At 39.9% G+C, this 20,505-nt stretch overlaps 1 protein-coding gene across 1 annotated transcript in view; it reads right to left on the bottom strand.

Moving 5' to 3' along the window:
• otogl (otogelin-like) overlaps positions 1-20,505 on the bottom strand; it is a 164,528-nt gene that overhangs the window by 38,348 nt on the left and 105,675 nt on the right. The window contains exons 35-41 of the mRNA XM_059976457.1: positions 18,445-18,562; positions 11,800-11,879; positions 10,230-11,059; positions 6,059-6,152; positions 4,103-4,245; positions 2,893-2,916; positions 2,684-2,773 (exon numbers count right to left, since the gene is read on the bottom strand). Coding sequence (XP_059832440.1) covers positions 2,684-2,773; positions 2,893-2,916; positions 4,103-4,245; positions 6,059-6,152; positions 10,230-11,059; positions 11,800-11,879; positions 18,445-18,562 — 1,379 coding nt within the window. The remainder of the gene's footprint in view (positions 1-2,683; positions 2,774-2,892; positions 2,917-4,102; positions 4,246-6,058; positions 6,153-10,229; positions 11,060-11,799; positions 11,880-18,444; positions 18,563-20,505) is intronic.

Genomic DNA, 20,505 nt, shown 5'->3' with positions numbered 1-20,505 from the left:
CAGTGTACCTCTCTCTGACAGGACCTTTCTCAATGCACCCCACCCTGATGGGACCTTTCTCAGTGCACCTCACCCTGATGGGGCCTTTCTCAGTGCACCTCTCTCTGACAGGACCTTTCTCAGTGCACCTCATCCTGACGGGACCTTTCTCAGTGCACCCCACCCTGATGGAACCTTTTTCAGTGTACCTCTCTCTGACAGGACCTTTTTCAGTGCATCTCACCTTGATGGGACATTTCTCAGTCAGCCACAAACAATTGCTGCAGTTTCTCTTTGCTCTTTTTTAATAACTTGCTTTCAAATTTCAAAGTAAATTTATTACCCGTACCTACTGTCACCAGATGCAACTCTGAGATGGATTTCCTTGAAGGTATTCACAATAAAACAAAGTACAAAAGAATCAACGGAAAACATCACACAAAGACTGAAACAACCAATCTGCAAAGAAGACAAGCTGTGCCAATAGAAATATAACTAAATAAATAGTACTGAGAACATGAGTTGTAGAGTTCTTAAAAGTGAGTCATTAGGAATAATGCTAACTATAATAATTGGGCATAATTCAGTAGTGAAGATATCCAACTCTTGAAGTTTAACATTTATAGAAAATTCATAAAAATGCATAAAATTTATTATCTTATTTCACCTGCAATGCCTAGACAAAGACTGTGTAATGTCAAAAACTCCACAGTTTCAGACAAAGTGAAATATTTTGCTATCAGATGGCATGATTCTACTTTGTACTCCTTGCCCTCCTCCAACTCCTCATTCAAAGTTCGTGTACTACCCTGGGATTCTTTCTCTTGCAGACAATTCACAGGAAATTCAAAGGAACAATAGAATCACTGAAAGACCACAACCAACTGGCTGGACAAACAACCAATGTGCAAAAGACAACAAACTGTACAAAAACAAAAGAGAAAATAAATAATAATAAATAAGCAACAAATATTGGGAACTTGAGATGCAGAGTCTTTGAGAGTGAGTCCCTGTCATATCTCAGTTATTTTCTTTCCTACCTGCAGTTCCTCTGCAATTTCTTGCTCCCCTGTCACACCAAGACCCACATCCTGGCCACACTCAGTCACCTTCTTTCCAAGTTGTTTCCCAGGAATGATTTACAGCATGAAAGATGAAGGAGAAGTCGGAAGAGTGGTTTCCATCCATCCACCTTCCTCCTCATCTATCACCTATCAACTCCCTTTCCCCATCTTCTTATTCTTGCTTCTGCCCCTCCCTTTCCAGTCCTGATGCCGGGTCTCAGCTCAAAACATCAGTTATTTATTCCCCTCTGTAGATACTGCCCAGTTTATTGTTGAGTTTATCCAGAACATTGTGTGTGTGCATTGCAAAAGATTTCCAGTATATTCAGGATCTTGTGTCTATGAAATACAACAGTTCAGCTCATCAAATTCATAACAGTTCAATTCAAGAAATCTACTGCATGCTATCTACCTCCACAATTCACAATTCATCTCCTACCTACCTTCAGAAAATAATCCAATGTCATATTTGGTTCTTTTGCCAATCCCTTCATTCTATTTCTCCTAGTTCTTGTCCTCTATACCAATAGGAGCCATTTTTCTCTATATATCCAGTCTCTATCTTTCAAGATTCCAAAAACCCATTTGTTTATTTATTTAGAGACACAGCGTGAAATAGGCCGCTCTGGCCTTTTGATCCACACCGCCCAGCAACCCTCCAACTTAAGCCTAACCTGATTTACATCGACCAATTAACCTACTAACCACTATGCCTTTCGACTGGCGGGGAAACCTCATGCATTCCATGGGAGGACGTACAGACTCCTTACAGGGGATGCCAAGATTGAACTCAGAACTCCAATGCCCCAAGCTGTAATAGCGTAGCACTAACTGCCAAGCAACCATGGCACCCTACTTATACGCTAACAATATTAGATTTGCTTACAGGTTCCTCGGGTCCAAGGAGAATAATTCCAGTTTCTAAAGTTCTCCTTGTGGCAAATCTTTCCAGTAAATTTCTTCTACACTCTTTCCAAACCCTATACATCTTTCCTAAAGTGAAGCATACAATATAGTTCTCCAGCCTTTACCCAACCAATATTTTGTTGAGAGTAAACATTATTTTCCTCAGCCTTCTTCCTTCCCAACCAACTTCTTAACAAATTTCAATGCCCCTACACTAGAAAGCAGAACTGCCCAATGAATCCATTCAGGAATGGGAATAGTTCCCTGCACCAAATAGATCTGGAAGGCCAATATTTTGGCCAGCTTTTGCGGCAAAAGGAAAATACTAATGCTTCCTGAGTGTAGTTCTGTTTTGTCAAGGGTATCATATTTTATGATGGATTAACTTATGAACCATTTTCCCCAAAGCTGGGAAAGTGAATTTTGTGAAATAAATTTAAAAAATCATGAAACCATCAGACATCACAAGAATGGCAAAGAAAAGTTAGTTTATTATTTCTATGGGTTATTGTTTCTGGGATGCCTTTGAAAAGGCAACTCATGCGAGCAGCTCGGATGGAAATTGCAACAAATTTCACAACGTATGCCAATGATATTAAACCCGATTCTGATTCATTGGTATCTAGATAATATTTGTTTTGCATCTGTAAATTATTAGTAATAACAGTAAATTAATGAAATTAATGCAAAAGTCATTAGCAAAAATACTTAAACTTTGTTAGTTTCACACTCACCAGCCTGTCAAGTCTATCAATGAGAACTCTGTGGTTACGTGAGGTTATGTTCAGCTTTTTAAAGCATAATCCAGAGTTTCCTCCCGGCACCTTAATGGCAAAAACAATGAGATTGGGTGAACAAAATTACAAAAATAAATATCCTACGTTGCTAACAATGTGAAGTGAGCCATATCCAAATTTAGTTATAATAATTCTCATTTACTTACAGGACGCCTTATAGAATTTGCACTCTGTAAATAATAAAAATTTATTTCAGAAACATTTCAATATCTCAACAATCAGTGAATAGTTTTTATTTTTATATATTATGTTAAAACAATGTCTTAGTAATTAATTTCAAACAAGAATATATAAATTATAAAGAGCAGTAGGTCATATGACATCATAAGACTGCTCTAACATCGAAAAGGATGACGACTGAACCAATCTATCGCTCAGCTCTACTTTCTTGCCAGCCTTCCATAATCATTAAGTATCCCTGACCAATATGTTAACAGGTTTCTCCTTCCATGGATGCTGCTTGAAGTGTGGAATTCTGGTATTTTCTACCTTGTTAACCTATGACTCCCCTGTTGATCAGAACTCTCTGTCTTATTGCATGTACTCAATGATTCAGCCTCCACAGTTCTCTGAGATGCAAAATAATTCATGACATTCAGTGTGAAGAAACTCTTCCTTCTCATTTCAATGGATGATTCCTTATTTTGAAAAAAAGGGCTTATCATTCTCGATTCCTCCACGAGGAAAAACATCTTTTCAGCATCTTCTTATCTAGCCATTTGATTATTTAGCAAAGTATCTCTCTTTGTCCTGAACTACAGTGAATATAGGTCTTTCTAAATTCTAATGAATAAAAGCCCAACCTGGTCAATTTTTCTTCATACAACAATGTCTTCATCCCAAGAAACAATCCAGTGAACTTCCTATGATCTTCCAATGCAAAAATAGCATCTTAGCTTCTACAGTTCTGTGTAGAATTTTAAATCAGGAGATCAGCTGTGGTCATACCAGTTGTAACAAGATTTCCCTAAGGGTTTTTGCACTCCACCTCCAATCAAAATTGGCTAATTTTCTATTGGACTCCTTCATGATTTGTCGTGTCTGCAAACATTCTGTACTCCAATACAAGGATTCCTTGTGTACAGCAATATTCTGTAGGCTCTTTCCACAAACAATATTCTGTTCTTTTTCTTGGTGATACCCTCACATTTCCTCACTTTCTACTCCAAATGCTAAATTTTTGCCCATTCACTTAACAGCTACAAAGATGCACTTAATAACACTAATGATTATTAACATACAATTTTAGGAACTCTGATGATGGTTGATAATTTAAATTAAAGCATTGTTTTTTTAATGTAAGTTCTAAATTTCTTTGCCATGTTCGATTCTAGTTTTAGAAAAGTCATTAATTACCTCGCGGGTTGGACACTGTTCAACATGGGCAACAATAGTTTCTTGTGGTAACAGAGTCAGTACGTAGGCTGCAGCATCATAAACTCCAACATCATTGCCATCGAATGTGATGATGTGTAGGTCAGAGAATACTGAGCAGCGACCTGGCAAGGTAATTTTTAATAAAGTAATTACTTTAAATTTTTAAAAGTTATAAAATAAACAGTACTGCGCAAAAGTCTTAGGCACATATACCATATATAACTAGGGTGCCTATGACTATTGCACAGTACTTAAGTAATTTTATGTATTGCACCATACTGCTGCCACAAAAAAGCTTTCATGACACAAATGAGTGATGATAAACCTGAGTCCCTATTGTGGACTGAGAGTGGGAAGGGGAGCACGGAGAGCCGAATCATGGTTGTGAGAAGGGAAAGGGAGAGGGGAGGTTAGCAGGAAGCACCAGAGGCACATTCTGTTATGAACGATAAACCAGTTGTTTGGAAGCAAGTGACCTTGCCTGGTGTCTCAGAGCTGGTGTGTGTCTGCAAACCCTCCCCCCAGCATTCTTTCTCTGCCACCTGTCCCACACCCCTCCCGCGAACATCCACCCTTACTGTTCCCAACATTTTTGCTCTTGCCAGATTTACAATCTCACTCTTCATGTTAACAATACATTGCTGTGCAAAAGTCTTAGGCACCCTAAGACTTCTACTGACTAAGTAGAAGACTATATATACTGTATGTGCCTAGGACTTTTGCACAGAACTGTAGGATGTAATATTGTGTTTGCATGGGACAATTGTAAACATAATTGGGGACCTGTGGTTCACATTTTCCAGGCTAGGAAAGAGATAAAAAGGAGAAGGAGATTTATTACATTAGGTCTCTTTTTACACTGTTGTCATGTGGCTTACCAAAATGACACAGTATAGAGGCCCACATCACAGCAGTTAGCACTACTGCCTCAGCTCAGTATCAGTGACCAGGGTTCAATCATAACTTTGCTGAGTTGAGTTTGTGTCATCTGCCAGGTTTCTGCTGGCTGATCCCACATCCCAACCGAGGTGCTGGTAGATTAACTGGCGACGTGTGTGACTACTTAGTGTAAGTGACTGGTAAAATAACCAAAAATGAGTTGACGGAAATGTGTGAGAGAACTAGTTGGGAGGTGAAAAGGGAAATGAGGAAAGTGGAGTGGCCTTGCTCTCGTGAGAGACAGTGTGGACTTGATGGGCTAAGTATTCTGTATTGTAATACAGAAAGGCAGTGATGGAGGTAGAGTTCTGGCTTCAGTCAAAGGTGTTGTTAAATGTCTGAAATTCAGGCATTATTAAAATCAAAAATAAATGATAATTAAAATTACTCTTCTTTATAATGGCAAGAGCTAACTTAATGATTCAACACATTAAATCAATGTTAAATTATCATAAATAAAATTAACAGTTTCTCCAATGAAAAACAATGTTCTCTTTGCTCACTATGGCAGATCTAACCTGATGCAGGGTACAAAAGGGAATTCCATAATGCAACGCTGGGAATCTCAGCAAGACTGGACTCCACAGATTGTGCAGTGGCAAAACCAACTGACAGCACTGGGACTCAAAGAGTCCTACACCTGTACATTTAGAATCAATGACACTACACTCCAATAAACTGAATTAAAACTGGAACAGATAATCAAACCAACACACAAGAACAGTAAGAAGTAATGTCCTAATGATCTGATAGAAGGTCTTCTATCCGAAACATCACCTTCATTTCTCTCTCTCTCTGCAGATGCTACCCCAGCATTTTCTTTGTTTTATTTCAGATTTCCAGCATCTGCAGATTTTTAGCTTTCCAATTTCAGAAACAAATATACTTGTTTTATATTTGTGCTTTTCCCCCTTTTGCATCCTGGTGTGAGTGATAAGGTTTTCTGTAAAAACATTGCCTAATAAGGAGCAGAAGACATCCAAAGCCATTACTCACATGGACACTCCCACTGTGGGCAGCACCTATCATTGTTGACTTGGACAGGCATTCCCAAAAAGCCACAGCTTGGCTGTGTCACATTAAAAGGACACTGGAAAAAAATAATACAGAATTGTAAAGAAGGTCAGAAGATAAATATAGTGCATTCACTAAGAAGCTTTGGGTAATACTTGGTAAGAAGGCCTCCGAATTGTGACAAATCTGTTACAGTGCTTTGTTGCAAATGCAAATCAGTATTTGACAAATAATCTGACAAACTTTGGCACAAATTGAGGAAATTATTGTAAACATTATAAGAGCTATGTCCATTTAATTAAGAGTTTATTTCATCAAACAAAAACTCACAGAAAAAAAACAAATCACTTTGGAGAGAAGAGCATAAAGCAACAACTCCAGGTCCAATCAATTCTAATGTGCACTTCAACTACTTTATGCACTACATTGTAGAATTGGATTGAAAACCGAATTCTGTGCATCCATTGCCGCATACTGTATGACGATAATGTGGCATACTCCTGCATACACACAAATACTAATATTGGATGTGCAGAGAGCCCTCAGCCAATACACAATGCATGGATGACATCACTTAAATGATTTTCTACTGCAAAAATGCAACTTGAAAGTGGGGCAGGCTGATTGCAGGGGCAGAACTTAACTAGAGTGTGGTAACATAACCCTACATTGACTGAAAGAGTTTGTTAGAGTTGGAACGCCACAGATAAATTTGCCAGTGAAGGGAATTTCTCCGTGATGGTTCTGTGATTACCTTCTTCAAGGTTAGTGGAATAGTACCTTGTTGGACATTGGAGATGTGTGGCAAATTCTCTATGTGTGGCAAATTCTCTGCCATCACCCAATCCATGGGCACAGACACCAACCACCTACCACCCACACACTCCTCCATCTGAAAACAAACCTGCATGAAAAGAGACTTCACAATTTAAAGCGCCAATTCCGACATTAGAGCAGGTGGTCACAGAAGCAAGGCAGTGCTTGAGATTATTGTGTAGCTTGAAGGTAACCTCACAAACATGACCTAAGAATTACTGTCATAACATCCACATGGCAGCAGCCATGGTATGTATTAGAAAATTATTCAATCACCATTAACACCATGTCCTTATATATTATTTCTCTATGTTAAAACATTTCTATTCAAAGTCTTGGAATAGGCATAGAAAATGGTGAATTAGGTTGAATCCAGAAAAGTAAGATCAGGCCTGCCATCACAGTTTCAAAAATTACAAAAATTAAAATAAGACAAGACTATGGAGAAGATTATTAACCTCAGCTTAATTTATACACCTATATTCATGCCAGTCCATATGAAGTTGGCTAAAAAACAAGGCTGGAGTTTTCAGTGGATCATCACAGGCTAAAATCTGCATTAACCTGTTGTTAAACTACCCAATGTTCAGGTCAATTGATCATGAGGCAAATGAGACCCAGATGCTTTCTCTATCAGGCAGCTGGTTCTTCTTAACTGAAAACTATTTCTATAAAAGTCTTTAAATGGAAGTAGCCCAAAGACAAATTGAGTCCACCACAAGCTTGTAGATTGTAAAGACAGAGAGGCCAAGAATAAATAGAGAGTATAATGAGTGGCATTGGAAAAGGGAGAAGCTTTCACATGAGTCAACAACTCATTTGCATTTTAATTTTCACTAAGGTGTACAATGGAATTATTGACTAAGGGTTTGGTAAGTGATTAGGTAGACATGCTCTGTAAAGCCAGCAGAGACATGATGCTGAATAATCACCAATGTTGTAAGAAAAGTGTAAAAAATATGAAATATGATGCATTGAAAAGATAGCCTATCATTAAGTTTTAACTTTCAAATCAATTACTTTTTCTAATATCATTCTGGTTTGGAGATGGTCTTTTTGTTACTTTAGGTCATTAATTGATCCCCAATATATTAAATAAATGCTTCTCCACTAGAGAAATTAGACTAGATTTTATGATGAATATGATATATTTTGAGCCAAATCCTAAGAAAATGAATAAGGACTTAATGCCTTCTTGAGGAACTGTATGGTTAGGAGTAACACATGGCAATTTTTTAATTATTCAAACTATTCAGGCATTATGAATGTTACTTACTTAGTACATTTATCTTTTGGAAAAAAAAGTGACTTTCAGTCTTCCCACTAAAGGCCTAGACACTTGGTTTCCAGCCAAGACAACTCTGCAAAGTCCTCCTCACTGACATTTGGGGATGTGCTAAAACTGGAATGGCTCTTCTACTGACTAATTATGCAAATACCAAATTGCAGAATTATACCCATCAGCAACAACCTACGTTACCCCCTCACCTTTCTGGGCATGTCCCCCTCACTAAGAGCACAATCCACCAGTGGGAGCAGTATAATCGTCAGGAGAGCCAGGAAGTCTATCTTGTCAACACCGCATCTTGTGAAAGACTTGGGACATCAGGTCAAAGTGGGGATAAAGGAATCTGTCTACTAGTTTCTTCCATTGATACGTTAATGCTCCTTCATGTTGACCACTACTTCAAGCCTGATCCTTAAGTTGCGGGGTCACTTTATAGAATCTGCTTGAAGACGTCAATGACCATCGCTAAGTAAACCTCGGTAGTGCCTCTAGTGACCAAGATGACTGTGACCTGAAGGGCATAGCTGTCAGAGAAGGATTGTGATTGCTGGTTAAAATTCTGGAGCACCCTACCTAACCAGAATACTTACCCCACAGAGACTGCAGCTAGTGAAGGAGATGGGAACGATGATCTTGTGGGTGGTATCCACAGTTCATTAACTAACAATGTAAATTTGCCTGCCTAAGTATATAAGTAGGTATATGATTTGCAACTATCCAAGCTACTCTGCCAGAAGTTCTCAAATTGGAGTCCAAGGACCCTTGCTTAATGGTATTGGTCCATAGAACAAAAAATGGTTGTGAACACCTGCTTCTAAACACTGGTTGGGCATTTATTTTCAGGAAGTATAAAACTGGCAGGAAAATATCCCCTTGTTCAGAAACTTCAGTGATGTTGAATGATAGTAACTTGGCCTGCTCCTAATTGACAAACTAAAAGCTTAGTACTAGAGAACTGATTGGGAGGAGTAATTATCGGCAGAATAGGGATAATGAGAACAATATCAAGTTTTGAGGTTTGAAGATCTATGAATCTACCCTTGAATGTGACGGTGCAGGTAGATAACATGGTGAAGAAGGCATATGGGATGTTGGTCTTCATTAGTCAGGATGTTGGATACAAGAACAGGGACAGCATGCTCCAACTTCATGAAATATTGGTGAGATTTCAGCTGGAATACTGTGAATTTCTGTTCACCGCACTATAGGAAAAAAATATCCTGGAGAGGGTGCAGAGGAGATTTAGAGGGTAGACTGCAGAAAACCCAGCTCCAAATGAGAGGTAGATCTTAGTAAAGGGATATCGATTTAGAGCAATGGGTGCAAGATCTAAAGGTAACTTTTCACACAGAGTGAAATGGAATGCATTGCCTGAGAGAATGGTAGAAAAAGCGTGGCTAACAGTATTTAAGAAGAAGTGGCTAGATGAGCATTTGAATCGCCTAGACATAGAGAGTGATGGGCCTTGTGCTGGAAGCTGAGATTAATTATAGATGGTTCCCTCTGGTGGGTGAGGAGGTAAAGGACTGAATCCCAGTTTCCGTGCTGTAGGTAGGATTCTATGACTCCATGATGGAAATATCTATTGTTCTTCTGAAGGCAACATATCAAACAGTAAAACATACTAATACAGGTCCTCCACAGGTTATGAACCCCTGACATGGTTACAGCATATACATACTGTACAAACAAGCATTTGGAAGGCTGGCTTGATGGATATGTTGGATGCTGCAAGGCTGTCAGAATCTTCTGCCAAGTCAGAACTCATCTAGTGGTAATATCATAAGGTTTGAGTTAATTTTCCTGGTTTAGCTATTCCCTACCCTTAGTTTGCCAGGCAGCAGATCTTCCAATGTGCAAACTCTTTGGGTTATGAATACTTCTTAGGAACAGAATCCTGAAGTAACCTGGGGAGAACCTATATGAGTCAATATAAAAAATTCTGAGTTTATTCAAATTTCCAACAAGCACTTAAAGAGTTCTAGCACTTTTTTAGGTTTTTATTTTACAGGTTTTGTTCAAGGTAAAGAAAGCTTAATGTGCCCCTACTGTGCAAGGTGCTGGAGTCACTGATGGTGGTGCAGTTTGAGAATAAGAGGGTATTGTTGAGATACCAAAGGTAATTGCAGCTTCTGGCTGAGAACGAGATGGAGCTGCAGAAATAGGTGCTGTTGGAGTAGATGGAGAAGCCGGTGATGCAGTGGACAATTCCAAGGTGGCTTTCTCCTGGACACTCGGAGAGGAAGCTGAAACTGGAGAAGTCGGTGTGGTTTCATGGATGACAGGGATTTCTGGAGAGAGGGTAGTTGCCTTGCTTGCGGTAACTGGTGCTTCAGGCTGGCTGGTAATCGCCTCTGTTGTGATTTCAGCCTTCTCCACTTTCGTCTGTCCACTCAACATTGTACTTTCACTGGGTGTACTATACTGAGTCTTTATAACTTCTGGCTGAACAGTAGTTTCTGCAGCACGTGTTGAGGAAGTTACCACTTCAGACCTGTTGCTAGTTGGAAAAGCAGTACTTATGGAAGGCAGCACCTTCTCAGTAGGTGAAATGGGGGTTCGAAGTGGACCTGGAACCACTGTTGTCCCATTCATTGCACTAGTACTCCCAACAGATGGTAGAGTGGCCTTTGTAGAACTTAAGGTTGGAAGTTCCATGGATGAAAAAGATGTTGTGTGAGCCGATGTAGAGGTAGTTACCACGGGTTTTGAGGGAACTGTTGTCATTGTTGAATGAGATGTTGATGGGCCAGTAATGGAAGTCATTAACTGTCTTACTGTTAGAGTCATTGGTGTGGTAGATGATCTGGACACTGCCTCAGTTCTTGTAGATGTTGTTGGTGTTAGATAAGGTAAATCTGTTGCAGTTACATTGATACCTGTTAGAAAATAAACAATTAATATATCTTCCATTGTTACAAGTATCCATAAACTTTATTGCTTTCTTTGAATTTTCCATTATTTCCCCGCTTTTATTGTAAGAAAAGGAATCTTACACAGTTGGTATTTTTCAGTTATGAATTATGGATCTAGAGTAGGGTTCCCAACTTTTTTTTTGCCATAGACCCCAACCATTAACCGAAGGGCCCATGGACTCTAATTTGGGAACCTCTGATCTGGAGAGGTACCTCTTTACAATGTCTTTAGCTCTAAACTATTTTAATTTTTGTAAGCCATTAATTAATTTAACTATATAAAGTATTATAAGAACTGTATTGTTTTAATTTAGTTGCATTATAGTTGATATTTCTACAATAATATTCCAATGATCTGAATTACCAATGCTCAATAAAATAAATAAAGACCTGCATTTATATAGCAACTTCCACATTCTTTTCAGACCCCAAAGCAGTTCAAAGTCAATGAAGTACTTTGGTACGGTGGTTGTGTAGTTGTTGAATGGGATTACGTACAGTGTTCACACTAACAGCAATATAGTACAATGATTATATAGGTCACCTGTTCCAGTAATGTTGATTGAGTGATAAGCATGAACGAGGAAACAAAGAAATATTTTCAAAGGCAAACAAAGATTTTTGTTGCAACTTTTACCTCTCACCTTAATGAATAATAACCAAAGAAATGGAATACAAGGAATTCAATAAACGGAGACACTCACAGTCCACTGGATGAACACATCTGAGTGTGACTTCATCAAACAGCATGTCCTTTGGGCAATGTGCCATACATCCCTCCACCCTGTGTGATTAAAAATATATATATAATGGTTTATTTCTTCTCCTTTGAGAATGATGACACAAGAAAATGGAAGCCAGAGTAGTCCAGTCAGCCTGCTCTGCCACTCCACATGACTATGGCTGATAAGCATCAGGCTTCACACCTCTTCAGCGCCTGTCCTCTCTAACCCCCGTCCATGATCTTTCAAAAACAATTCCTCCACCTATTTAAGCAGCTCCAATAATCTCAGCTCCACAGACCTCTGAGATAAGGAATTCCAGAGACTTGCCACGCGCTATAAAAAGAAATTCCCACACATTTCAGTTTTAAAAGACCAACCCCCTCATACTGTCTTCATGACCCCTCATTCAAGATTTTCCTACCAGTAGAAATGCCTCAGCATCTAACTTGCCATGTCCTTTATACTTGTCCATATACTTCAAAGAACCCCCCCCCCCATCTATCTAAACTTTGACCAAGGAGTCCACTATCTGTGCCACTTTGTTTAAACCCCTCGGGGTGCAGATAATTGGACAAGATCTTTGTACTTCCTCTGCTCTTCTCTTTAATCTCTCTGGACCTTCGAATGGCAGATTGGGTGTTTAAGCTGCTAATATGCTGCAGCCATTTGGCAATCACTGAAAGGAGGGAAAAGCCTCATGGACAGTGTTTTCTTCCACTTCCCTTCAGGAGCAGTCGGGCAGTTCAACATTTCCCTGCAATAATAATCTGAGGTCCATAGCTCCCAATGTCACTGAACCATTCTACCCAGGGTACTCCAAGAAGGCAGCTAATCCACCACCTTTAGAATTAAGACTTGCTCCTCTGTAAGGTGAAATGGTAAGTTTTATGTAAATAGGTGTAAGAAAATACAGTTATTAATCTAAAATAAAAGCGAAATATAAACAAGATACTTGGCAGCATTTGAGGAGTGAGAAACAGATTACATTGACCCGAATTTCATTTCTCTTTCCACTGACGGAGTCACTAGTTATTTCTATCATTATCTACAACTATTTCACGTTGCAAAATTATTCCTCTAGATATATAAACTTTCCCCTTACCATCCTAACAGATAGTTATAAATGAGTATGTATTTAAACATTTTACATAAAATCTTAGCTACTTCTTAAATATAAAGCTCCATTGGGTACCATATATAACATGTATGTATATGATGTGCATGTAATGGTATGATACTTGCTGCCCATAATGCCACTGGTGTTCAGAGCAGCAATGAAGGTATAGTCTGTCTGTATAGAAAGATTCTTCATTGCTGTTTTTGTAACAATTGTTTCTTGACCAGGCAGGGTCGTTAGCCCTGAGCTGAACCCCTGAACCTGAAGGACCGGTGGGACTGCCCTACCCTTTGACCTGTTTGATATGGGTGACCGTACCAAGTGCCAAAGCACAAGGTTTGACTCCAGCGAACATAGTTCTCCAGGTCATTGAGGCACACAAGCTTCCAAATACTACGACAAAGTTGTGGTTCTCTTGGAGGTAGTGGTCTGGTTCCCCTACATTACTACATACACATCATCTAGCAACACTTTATGGACGTAAAATCAGTCTATGTATATAAGACTTGTTCATTGTGTTTTATAGGATTGCTTTTATATTTATATTTATTGTGATTTTATTATCATTGTGGTTTTTTTATGCTTCATCAAATCCAGAGTACCAATCATTTCATTCTCTGTTACACTGCTGTTCTGAAGAATGGCAATAAACAATCTTGAAATGTTCGAAATGACAATGCTGCAAAATGTGCCATCTGGTGGTGAGGAGACAAATTACATGTCAACTTTGATCGTCTTTCTGGGATGAAAATAGCTTGTTTCCCCTCCAGTTTTGCTAGTTCTGAGGCGAGTGCAGGATCTTACGTGGGATTCGTAGGCTCTACTGCAGGTTGGCAAGTGATATCTGATGAGGTGGATGCTTTTTTTTTGGCATGTTGTCCACTCCTCCTGCTGTGTGCAGTTGGCCTCCAAGTGCCCCCACTATAGACTCGGGGATCTCATAACCTTCCTGGATTCTTCTCTATTTTGAGCTATCACAGACTAGGGATTCTAAAGAAATGGAACAGATGTTATTCATTCTTCAAGCAGGCATTGAATACATCGTTTATCTTCTGTCCTGAAAATCTCTGTCCATGATGGGGCTCGGGTAGTGCTGGATTTGGATGTCAGGTACATAGATGGTATACCCCTATCTACCTGACATTCTTCATGGGTGGTCTACAAGGATGTTGCCAGGTCTGGAGGAGCTGAGTTACAAGGAAAGACTGAATAGGTTAGCACTTTATTCCCTGGAAGGTAGAATAAAGCCCTTTGCTTTGTCTGCTTCCACTTTCAGACTGATAGACTACAGAATGCCTATTTGAATTGTTCAGAATATTAATTGGGCCATAGTTAAAGATGTTTCTCTGGCTGTGGGACAGGGTTATGGGCTGAGTGCAGGTCGGTGGGACTAGGTGAGAGTAAGCGTTCAGCACGGACTAGAAGGGCCGAGATGGCCTGTTTCCGTGCTGTAATTACATGGTTTATATGGTTCCCCGCCACGTTCCTGTTCACTGGTTTGTAAATTGTAGTTACTTCTGGGCAGCAATGTTGTGCACATCTCTGAAGCACATGGGACGGCAGGAATCACAGCTACCCAGTAGAATGAGTTTGCTGTTAGGATTGACGTTTTCTTCTTTGAACAAAATTTCCCTCGCTCAGCTGGAACTGTGCTGGCACACTGGAGGCAGTGCAGCAATTTCTCATGGGTGTCTACTAAGGGCAGCTTGGTACGGGTTGTTTGCCTCTTTGATTGCTGATTATGACGCATCACTGTTGCCTGTGAGCTTTGCACCAAACAGTCTTCATCTTCAAATATTATTTTCTTCAATTAACCAGAGGTTGTGCTGGTATGTGATGGTTATATTCACCATTACCTTCAACGTCCGCCTTCGCCAAGGGCTGCTTACCAATATACGCAAGTACATATTTCACTGAAAGTTGTGCCACAGGTAGACAGGATGGTGCAGAAGGTATTTGGCATTCTTGCCGTTCTTGGTCAGGCATTGAAAACAAGAGTTGGAACATCATGTAACATTAGTAAGGGTGCATCTAGAGTATTACATGCATTTCTGGTCTTCTAGCTACAGGAAGACTATCCTTAAGCTTGGAAAGGGTGTTGAAAAGGTTTAGAACTATGGTGTTGGGACAGGACACCCTAAGACTGGATATATTGGGATATTGGGACTGTTTTCCCTGGAGCCTAGGAGGCCGGGGGGGGGGGGCAGGGGTGACCTTTTAGAGGATTATGAAATCATGAGCAGGGGGCATAGATAAGGTGGATGGTCATAGCCTATTTCCCAGGGTAGGGGTTTTTAAAACTACAGGGAATAGGCTTAATGTGAGAGGAGAAAGATTAAAGGGACACAGTCAGTAGTGGGTATATGGTCACTTGCTGCCAGAGGAAGTGGTAGAAGTGGGTACAATTACAATACCTAACGGACATTTGACAGGCATATGGATAAGGAAGGTTTCAAGGTATATGGACCAAATGCATGCAAGTGGCACTAGCTCAAGAGGACACCTTGAATGGTAATGGATGAGTTGGACAGAAGAGCTTGCTCCAATCACAAACCAGAGAAAATCACACACACAAAATCCCGGAGGAACTCAGCAGACCAGGCAGCATCTACAGGAAGAAAGTACAGTTGATGTTTCAGGCCGAGACCAACCCTTTGGCAGGACTCTTCACCCTGCTGTATGCGTGTTCACAACTTTGAGTGCTCATAACTTTCAGACTCTTTACTGTCAGTGGGCAAGGTGGAGAGGGGTAGACTGTTCAATGATATCTATCATGCACGCATTGAAAGTAAGGCCTGTTATTCCCCTTTCAACAAGTCAACAAAGGCTTGGAATTCCATCTCTAAGCATGCACAAATCCAGGCATCACTGCACAGTTCAGCTTCAAATGGAATTGCTGAGCATTTAACATCTCAGTTATATTTGAGTAATCTTCTGTGTATATGTGCATACATATAGATTAAGCATTCTTGTTTATTTAAATAATTATGGATTATATATTAAAAACATTAATTGCATACATCATCACATTACAACATGATACATGCACACCTCGCTTAAAGTAAAGACGAAGTTAGGTCCTCATTCTTGGACACTCGGTCTTTCGTTGAATTAGTTTTATGTTTTGAACTTACAAGACATAACAGGAATGACTCATCCAAAATGCTTGTGCAAGTTTCAAAAGGAAGAGCCAACTTTACACAACTTCCAGACAGTTATCTCTGGGAATGAAGTGCAGGTTAAATGGCCTGCTTAAATTCTACATCATTTTCAGATACTCTGCACTACAAAAGAAAAAGAGAGGTTGAGGAATTCGAGGACTCATTTGAAAGTTGGAGATGGAGAGATGGTTTTCAAGACTGTAACAACTGTAGACAGGAGTATGGGGACTATTAATATTTAGAACAGATTAGCAAGGAAAGTAGGGACTTCATGAAATGATGGAATTATTTAAAATGTCAATGAGAATTAAAATCTCAGCAGAAGCTTTTTAGAATGTGTCACAGGACCAGCAAACTGATCTCGGTGATGAAATGGACTCAACGAGAGCTGGTGGAAGCTGACTTGAAAAAAAACCCCATGGCATGAGGGGCAGATAACATGGAATTGTAGTGAACCAGAGCAGATTTTAAGGTAGAAATGCAGACACAAAAACAAGAAAAGAGTGACACAAAGTTGGAATGAGGGATGGAAGGCGACAGTTTAGGTGAGTGGCTTGGGAGAGAAGTGGGAGTTGGCATATCTGCTGAATTGGATACAGAAGCAATGATTGTGAGAGAGGTTTGCAGGAACTGAGACAAGTCATGGGAATAAAGGAAGTGGTGGGTCCAGGAGGTTTTAATCAACAGGGCAAATGGTAAGTGTATGATTCAGCAAATGTCTCAGTATTCTAATAATGAGATGAGCGATGTTTAGATTTTGAGGCAATTTTATACATAAATAATTATGGATAAATTACATAGAACATAGAATAGTACAGCACATTACAGGCCCTCCGGCCAACAATATTGTGCTGACAAACCCTGCCTCACATATAACCCCCCACCTTAAATTCCTCCATATACTTGTCTAGTAGTCTCTTAAACTTCACTAGTGTGTCTGCCTCCACCACTGACTCAGGCAGTGCATTCCACGCACCAACCACTCTCTGAGTGAAAAACCTTCCTCTAATAACCCCCTTGAACTTCCCTCCCCTTACCTTAAAGCCATGTCCTATTGTACTGAGCAGTGGTGCCCTGGGGAAGAGGCGCTGGCTGTCCACTCTGTCTATTCCTCTTAATATCTTGTATACCTCTTTCATGTCTCCTCTCATCCTCCTTCTCTCCAAAGAGTAAAGCCTTAGCTCCCTTAATCTCTGATCATAATCCATACTCTCTAAACCAGGCAGCATCCTGGTAAATCTCCTCTGTACCCTTTTCAATGCTTCCACATCCTTCCTATAGTGAGGCAACCAGAACTGCAGAACTGGACACAGTACTCCAAGTGTAGCCTAACTAGAGTTTTATAAAGATGCATCATTACATCGCATCTCTTAAACTCTATCCCTCGACTTATGAAAGCTAACACCCCCATAAGCTTTCTTAACTACCCTATCTACCTGTGAGGCAACTTTCAGGGATCTGTGGACATGTACCCCCAGATCCCTCTGCTCCTCCACACTATCAAGTATCCTGCCATTTACTTTATACTCTGCCTTGCAGTTTGTCCTTCCAAAGTGTACCACCTCACACTCCTTTGGGTTGAACTCCATCTGCCACTGCTCAGCCCACTTCTGCATCCTATCAATGTCTCTCTGCAATCTTTGACAATGCTCTACACTATCTACAACACCACCAATTTTTGTGTCGTCTACAAACTTGCCAACCCACCCTTCTACCCCCACATCCAGGTTGTTAATAAAAATCACGAAAAGTAGAGGTTCCAGAACAGGTCCTTGTGGGACACCACTAGTCACAACCCTCCAATCTGAATGTACTGCCTCCACCACAACCCTCTGCCTTCTGCAGGCAAGCCAATTCTGAATCCACCTGGCCAAACTTCCCTGGATCCCATGCCTTCTGACTTTCTGAATAAGTCTACCATGTGGAACCTTGTCAAATGCCTTACTAAAATCCATGTAGATCACATCCACTGCAGAACCCTCATCTATAAATTACATACAACATTCGCTCTAACTTTTTTACAGCTGCATGGACCTGCCATTGCTCTGAGGAGGAAATTTTTACAGGAACTGAAAATTCCAGCTGGGCAGCAACGAAGGCTATGTGCGTGGGAGCATTTCCATTACTGTGCGGCCGTGCGCATCACAGCTTAACCGGAAGAGTGAATACACATAATCAGTAAGGAGGGTGGGAATGGGTTAAACTTTCAACCTGTTACAGAAATCTCCATTTTCACCAAGCATTCAGTAACCATTAAATATTGTAAATGTTACAAATTATATACAATATAGCAAATGGAAAAAGTAAATCCTGTGCTCTCCAAGTTGATTAAAACATTACACTTACGGTGATAAAAACTTGCAGGCTATTGCATGAGGGTCACTGCATGTCTTGATGCAAGGACTGGCGCATGCTACATATCGAAACTCACACATGGTTCTGTATGGTATAACCTCGCTGCTTTCTGAAAGAAAATTTGTTGTATTAATAGTGGCCTCTTCCCTATGTTTAACACTACCATACCCCCCCCCCAGAAAAAAAGAACAGCAAAATACCTAATTCCTACACAAAGCAAATCAAATTATTGTGCTCTGGGGAAAAAAAGTCCTCTCCTATCATGTTTCTACTAGTTGCAAAACCATCATTACAAAGAGTCACTGGGAACTCCCCAGGGAAATCTATCTAAAGCTAGCAAAGTTATTGATGGAATGAGGGGAAAAAAATTCCTCAGTACACAGTATTATCAATTCTGTGCTAACAGAGCAACAAACTGATTTGCATGAAAAGCTGTTGTGGCTTAAATGGAAAGGAACCAGTACAATGATATCACTCATTACATTTCTCATAATCCTGTCCTTAATGAAACCACCATCCAGAAAGATACTAAGGCCCACATCAATGGAAAATGTGGAGTCCACAAAGTGAGCTGTTCCTAGACAAGGCCTCCTACACTTTAGAGGGTTCTTGGCAATAGACATGCTATAAAGAGGACCAGTTGTTACAGATCTTTAATATTGTAGCCAGCAGACCAGCTTCTGTCCAAACCCTGCATAAAGTCTTATTCTTCCCTAAAATATACCCCAAATTTCTCCATTCTAATGTAATTCCCATCATGTTTATATCATTTTGATCCTCAATACTTTTTGAACTGGATAGTTTCAGTCAATAGAAAGTTTAAAGAAAGCTAAGGCATGCAGTTGGTATATCCCAATGTAACTTTCCAAAGATTGGCACTGTAGATACTTTAGGAATAGACTAGGAAGCCTAATGTATAGTTTTAAATATGTATAAGCATGAAACATTTGTGGATTGACTGATTCTATATTCAATACCCAGAATTAAATAATTAATTGAATCTTTAAAACATTCAAAAATTCATCTCTCCACTTGAGTTGTAGTGCAGGAAGACAAACCTATTTAATACTTGACTACAGAGAACTCAGTATCATTTTGGAAAGCAATATATAAGTTACTTTGCCATCCTGAGCATCAATGCACTCTTAAACAATTACTCAAAATTCTTAGCTTAAACATTATACTTATTTTCTTTTAATTTTAATTTTCACATGTATGATTAAGAATAGAAAAAGAATTGTACTTCTGTATAAAAGTATAATTTTTATTTTTATGTGATTTTTTAAAAATATTTTTGGAGTGACCACAACTTTATTATCACGTTTTGCTTGTTTGAATTGAACTGTAGATTTCTCCAATAGAGTTGCTCTGTGCCCAGCTGCTGTGTGTACTCCTGCTTCTACCAGTTCCTTAGCCCTCTCATTAGTCACGTAATCAATGTGCAAAGGTCTATGTGGTGACTTCTATAAGATTCAGAAGTAATAAGAATGAAAACAAATAGAAAAAATTTCACGTTCAATATGTAATGGATGATCTAACCTGGACCCACAACAGCTCCTCGCTAATCAAGAAGGCACTGCAGCATCTACACCTTCTGAGGAGACTGAGGTGTGCACGTCTCCCAGCCCCCAGTCTATCGGCTGTCTATAGGAGCACCATCTAGTGTCCTGTGTGGTAGGGAAGGGTTAGGCATTGGGCCACAAAGCCCTGCAGAAGATGGTAAAATTGTGACATTTATCCGGAGCAATGCAGACAAAGGCCAGAGCATTGTTAAGGACTCCTGCTACCCATCCCACAATCTCTTTGACGCACTGCTGTCAGTAAGGAGGTTAAGGAGGTAAAGGAGCATCAGGACTATAACTGCCAGACTAGGTAACAACTTCTTCCCTCAGGCTGTGAGACTAATGAATACCTTGCCACAACTGAGGTCTCGTCACTAGGACAGCAACCCTTTTACAGTTTACCCCGATGCATACTACATGCAATTTGATTACAGTGCGTTCCAATTAATTGGGACACATCAGGACCAGTACATTTTGGTCAAATTAAACT

Source organism: Hypanus sabinus, chromosome 8 (genome assembly GCF_030144855.1).
Source record: "Hypanus sabinus isolate sHypSab1 chromosome 8, sHypSab1.hap1, whole genome shotgun sequence".
NCBI lineage: Eukaryota > Metazoa > Chordata > Chondrichthyes > Myliobatiformes > Dasyatidae > Hypanus > Hypanus sabinus.
The sequence above is the reverse complement of the archived record's forward strand: the minus strand, read 5'-3'. Positions and strand labels throughout refer to the sequence as shown.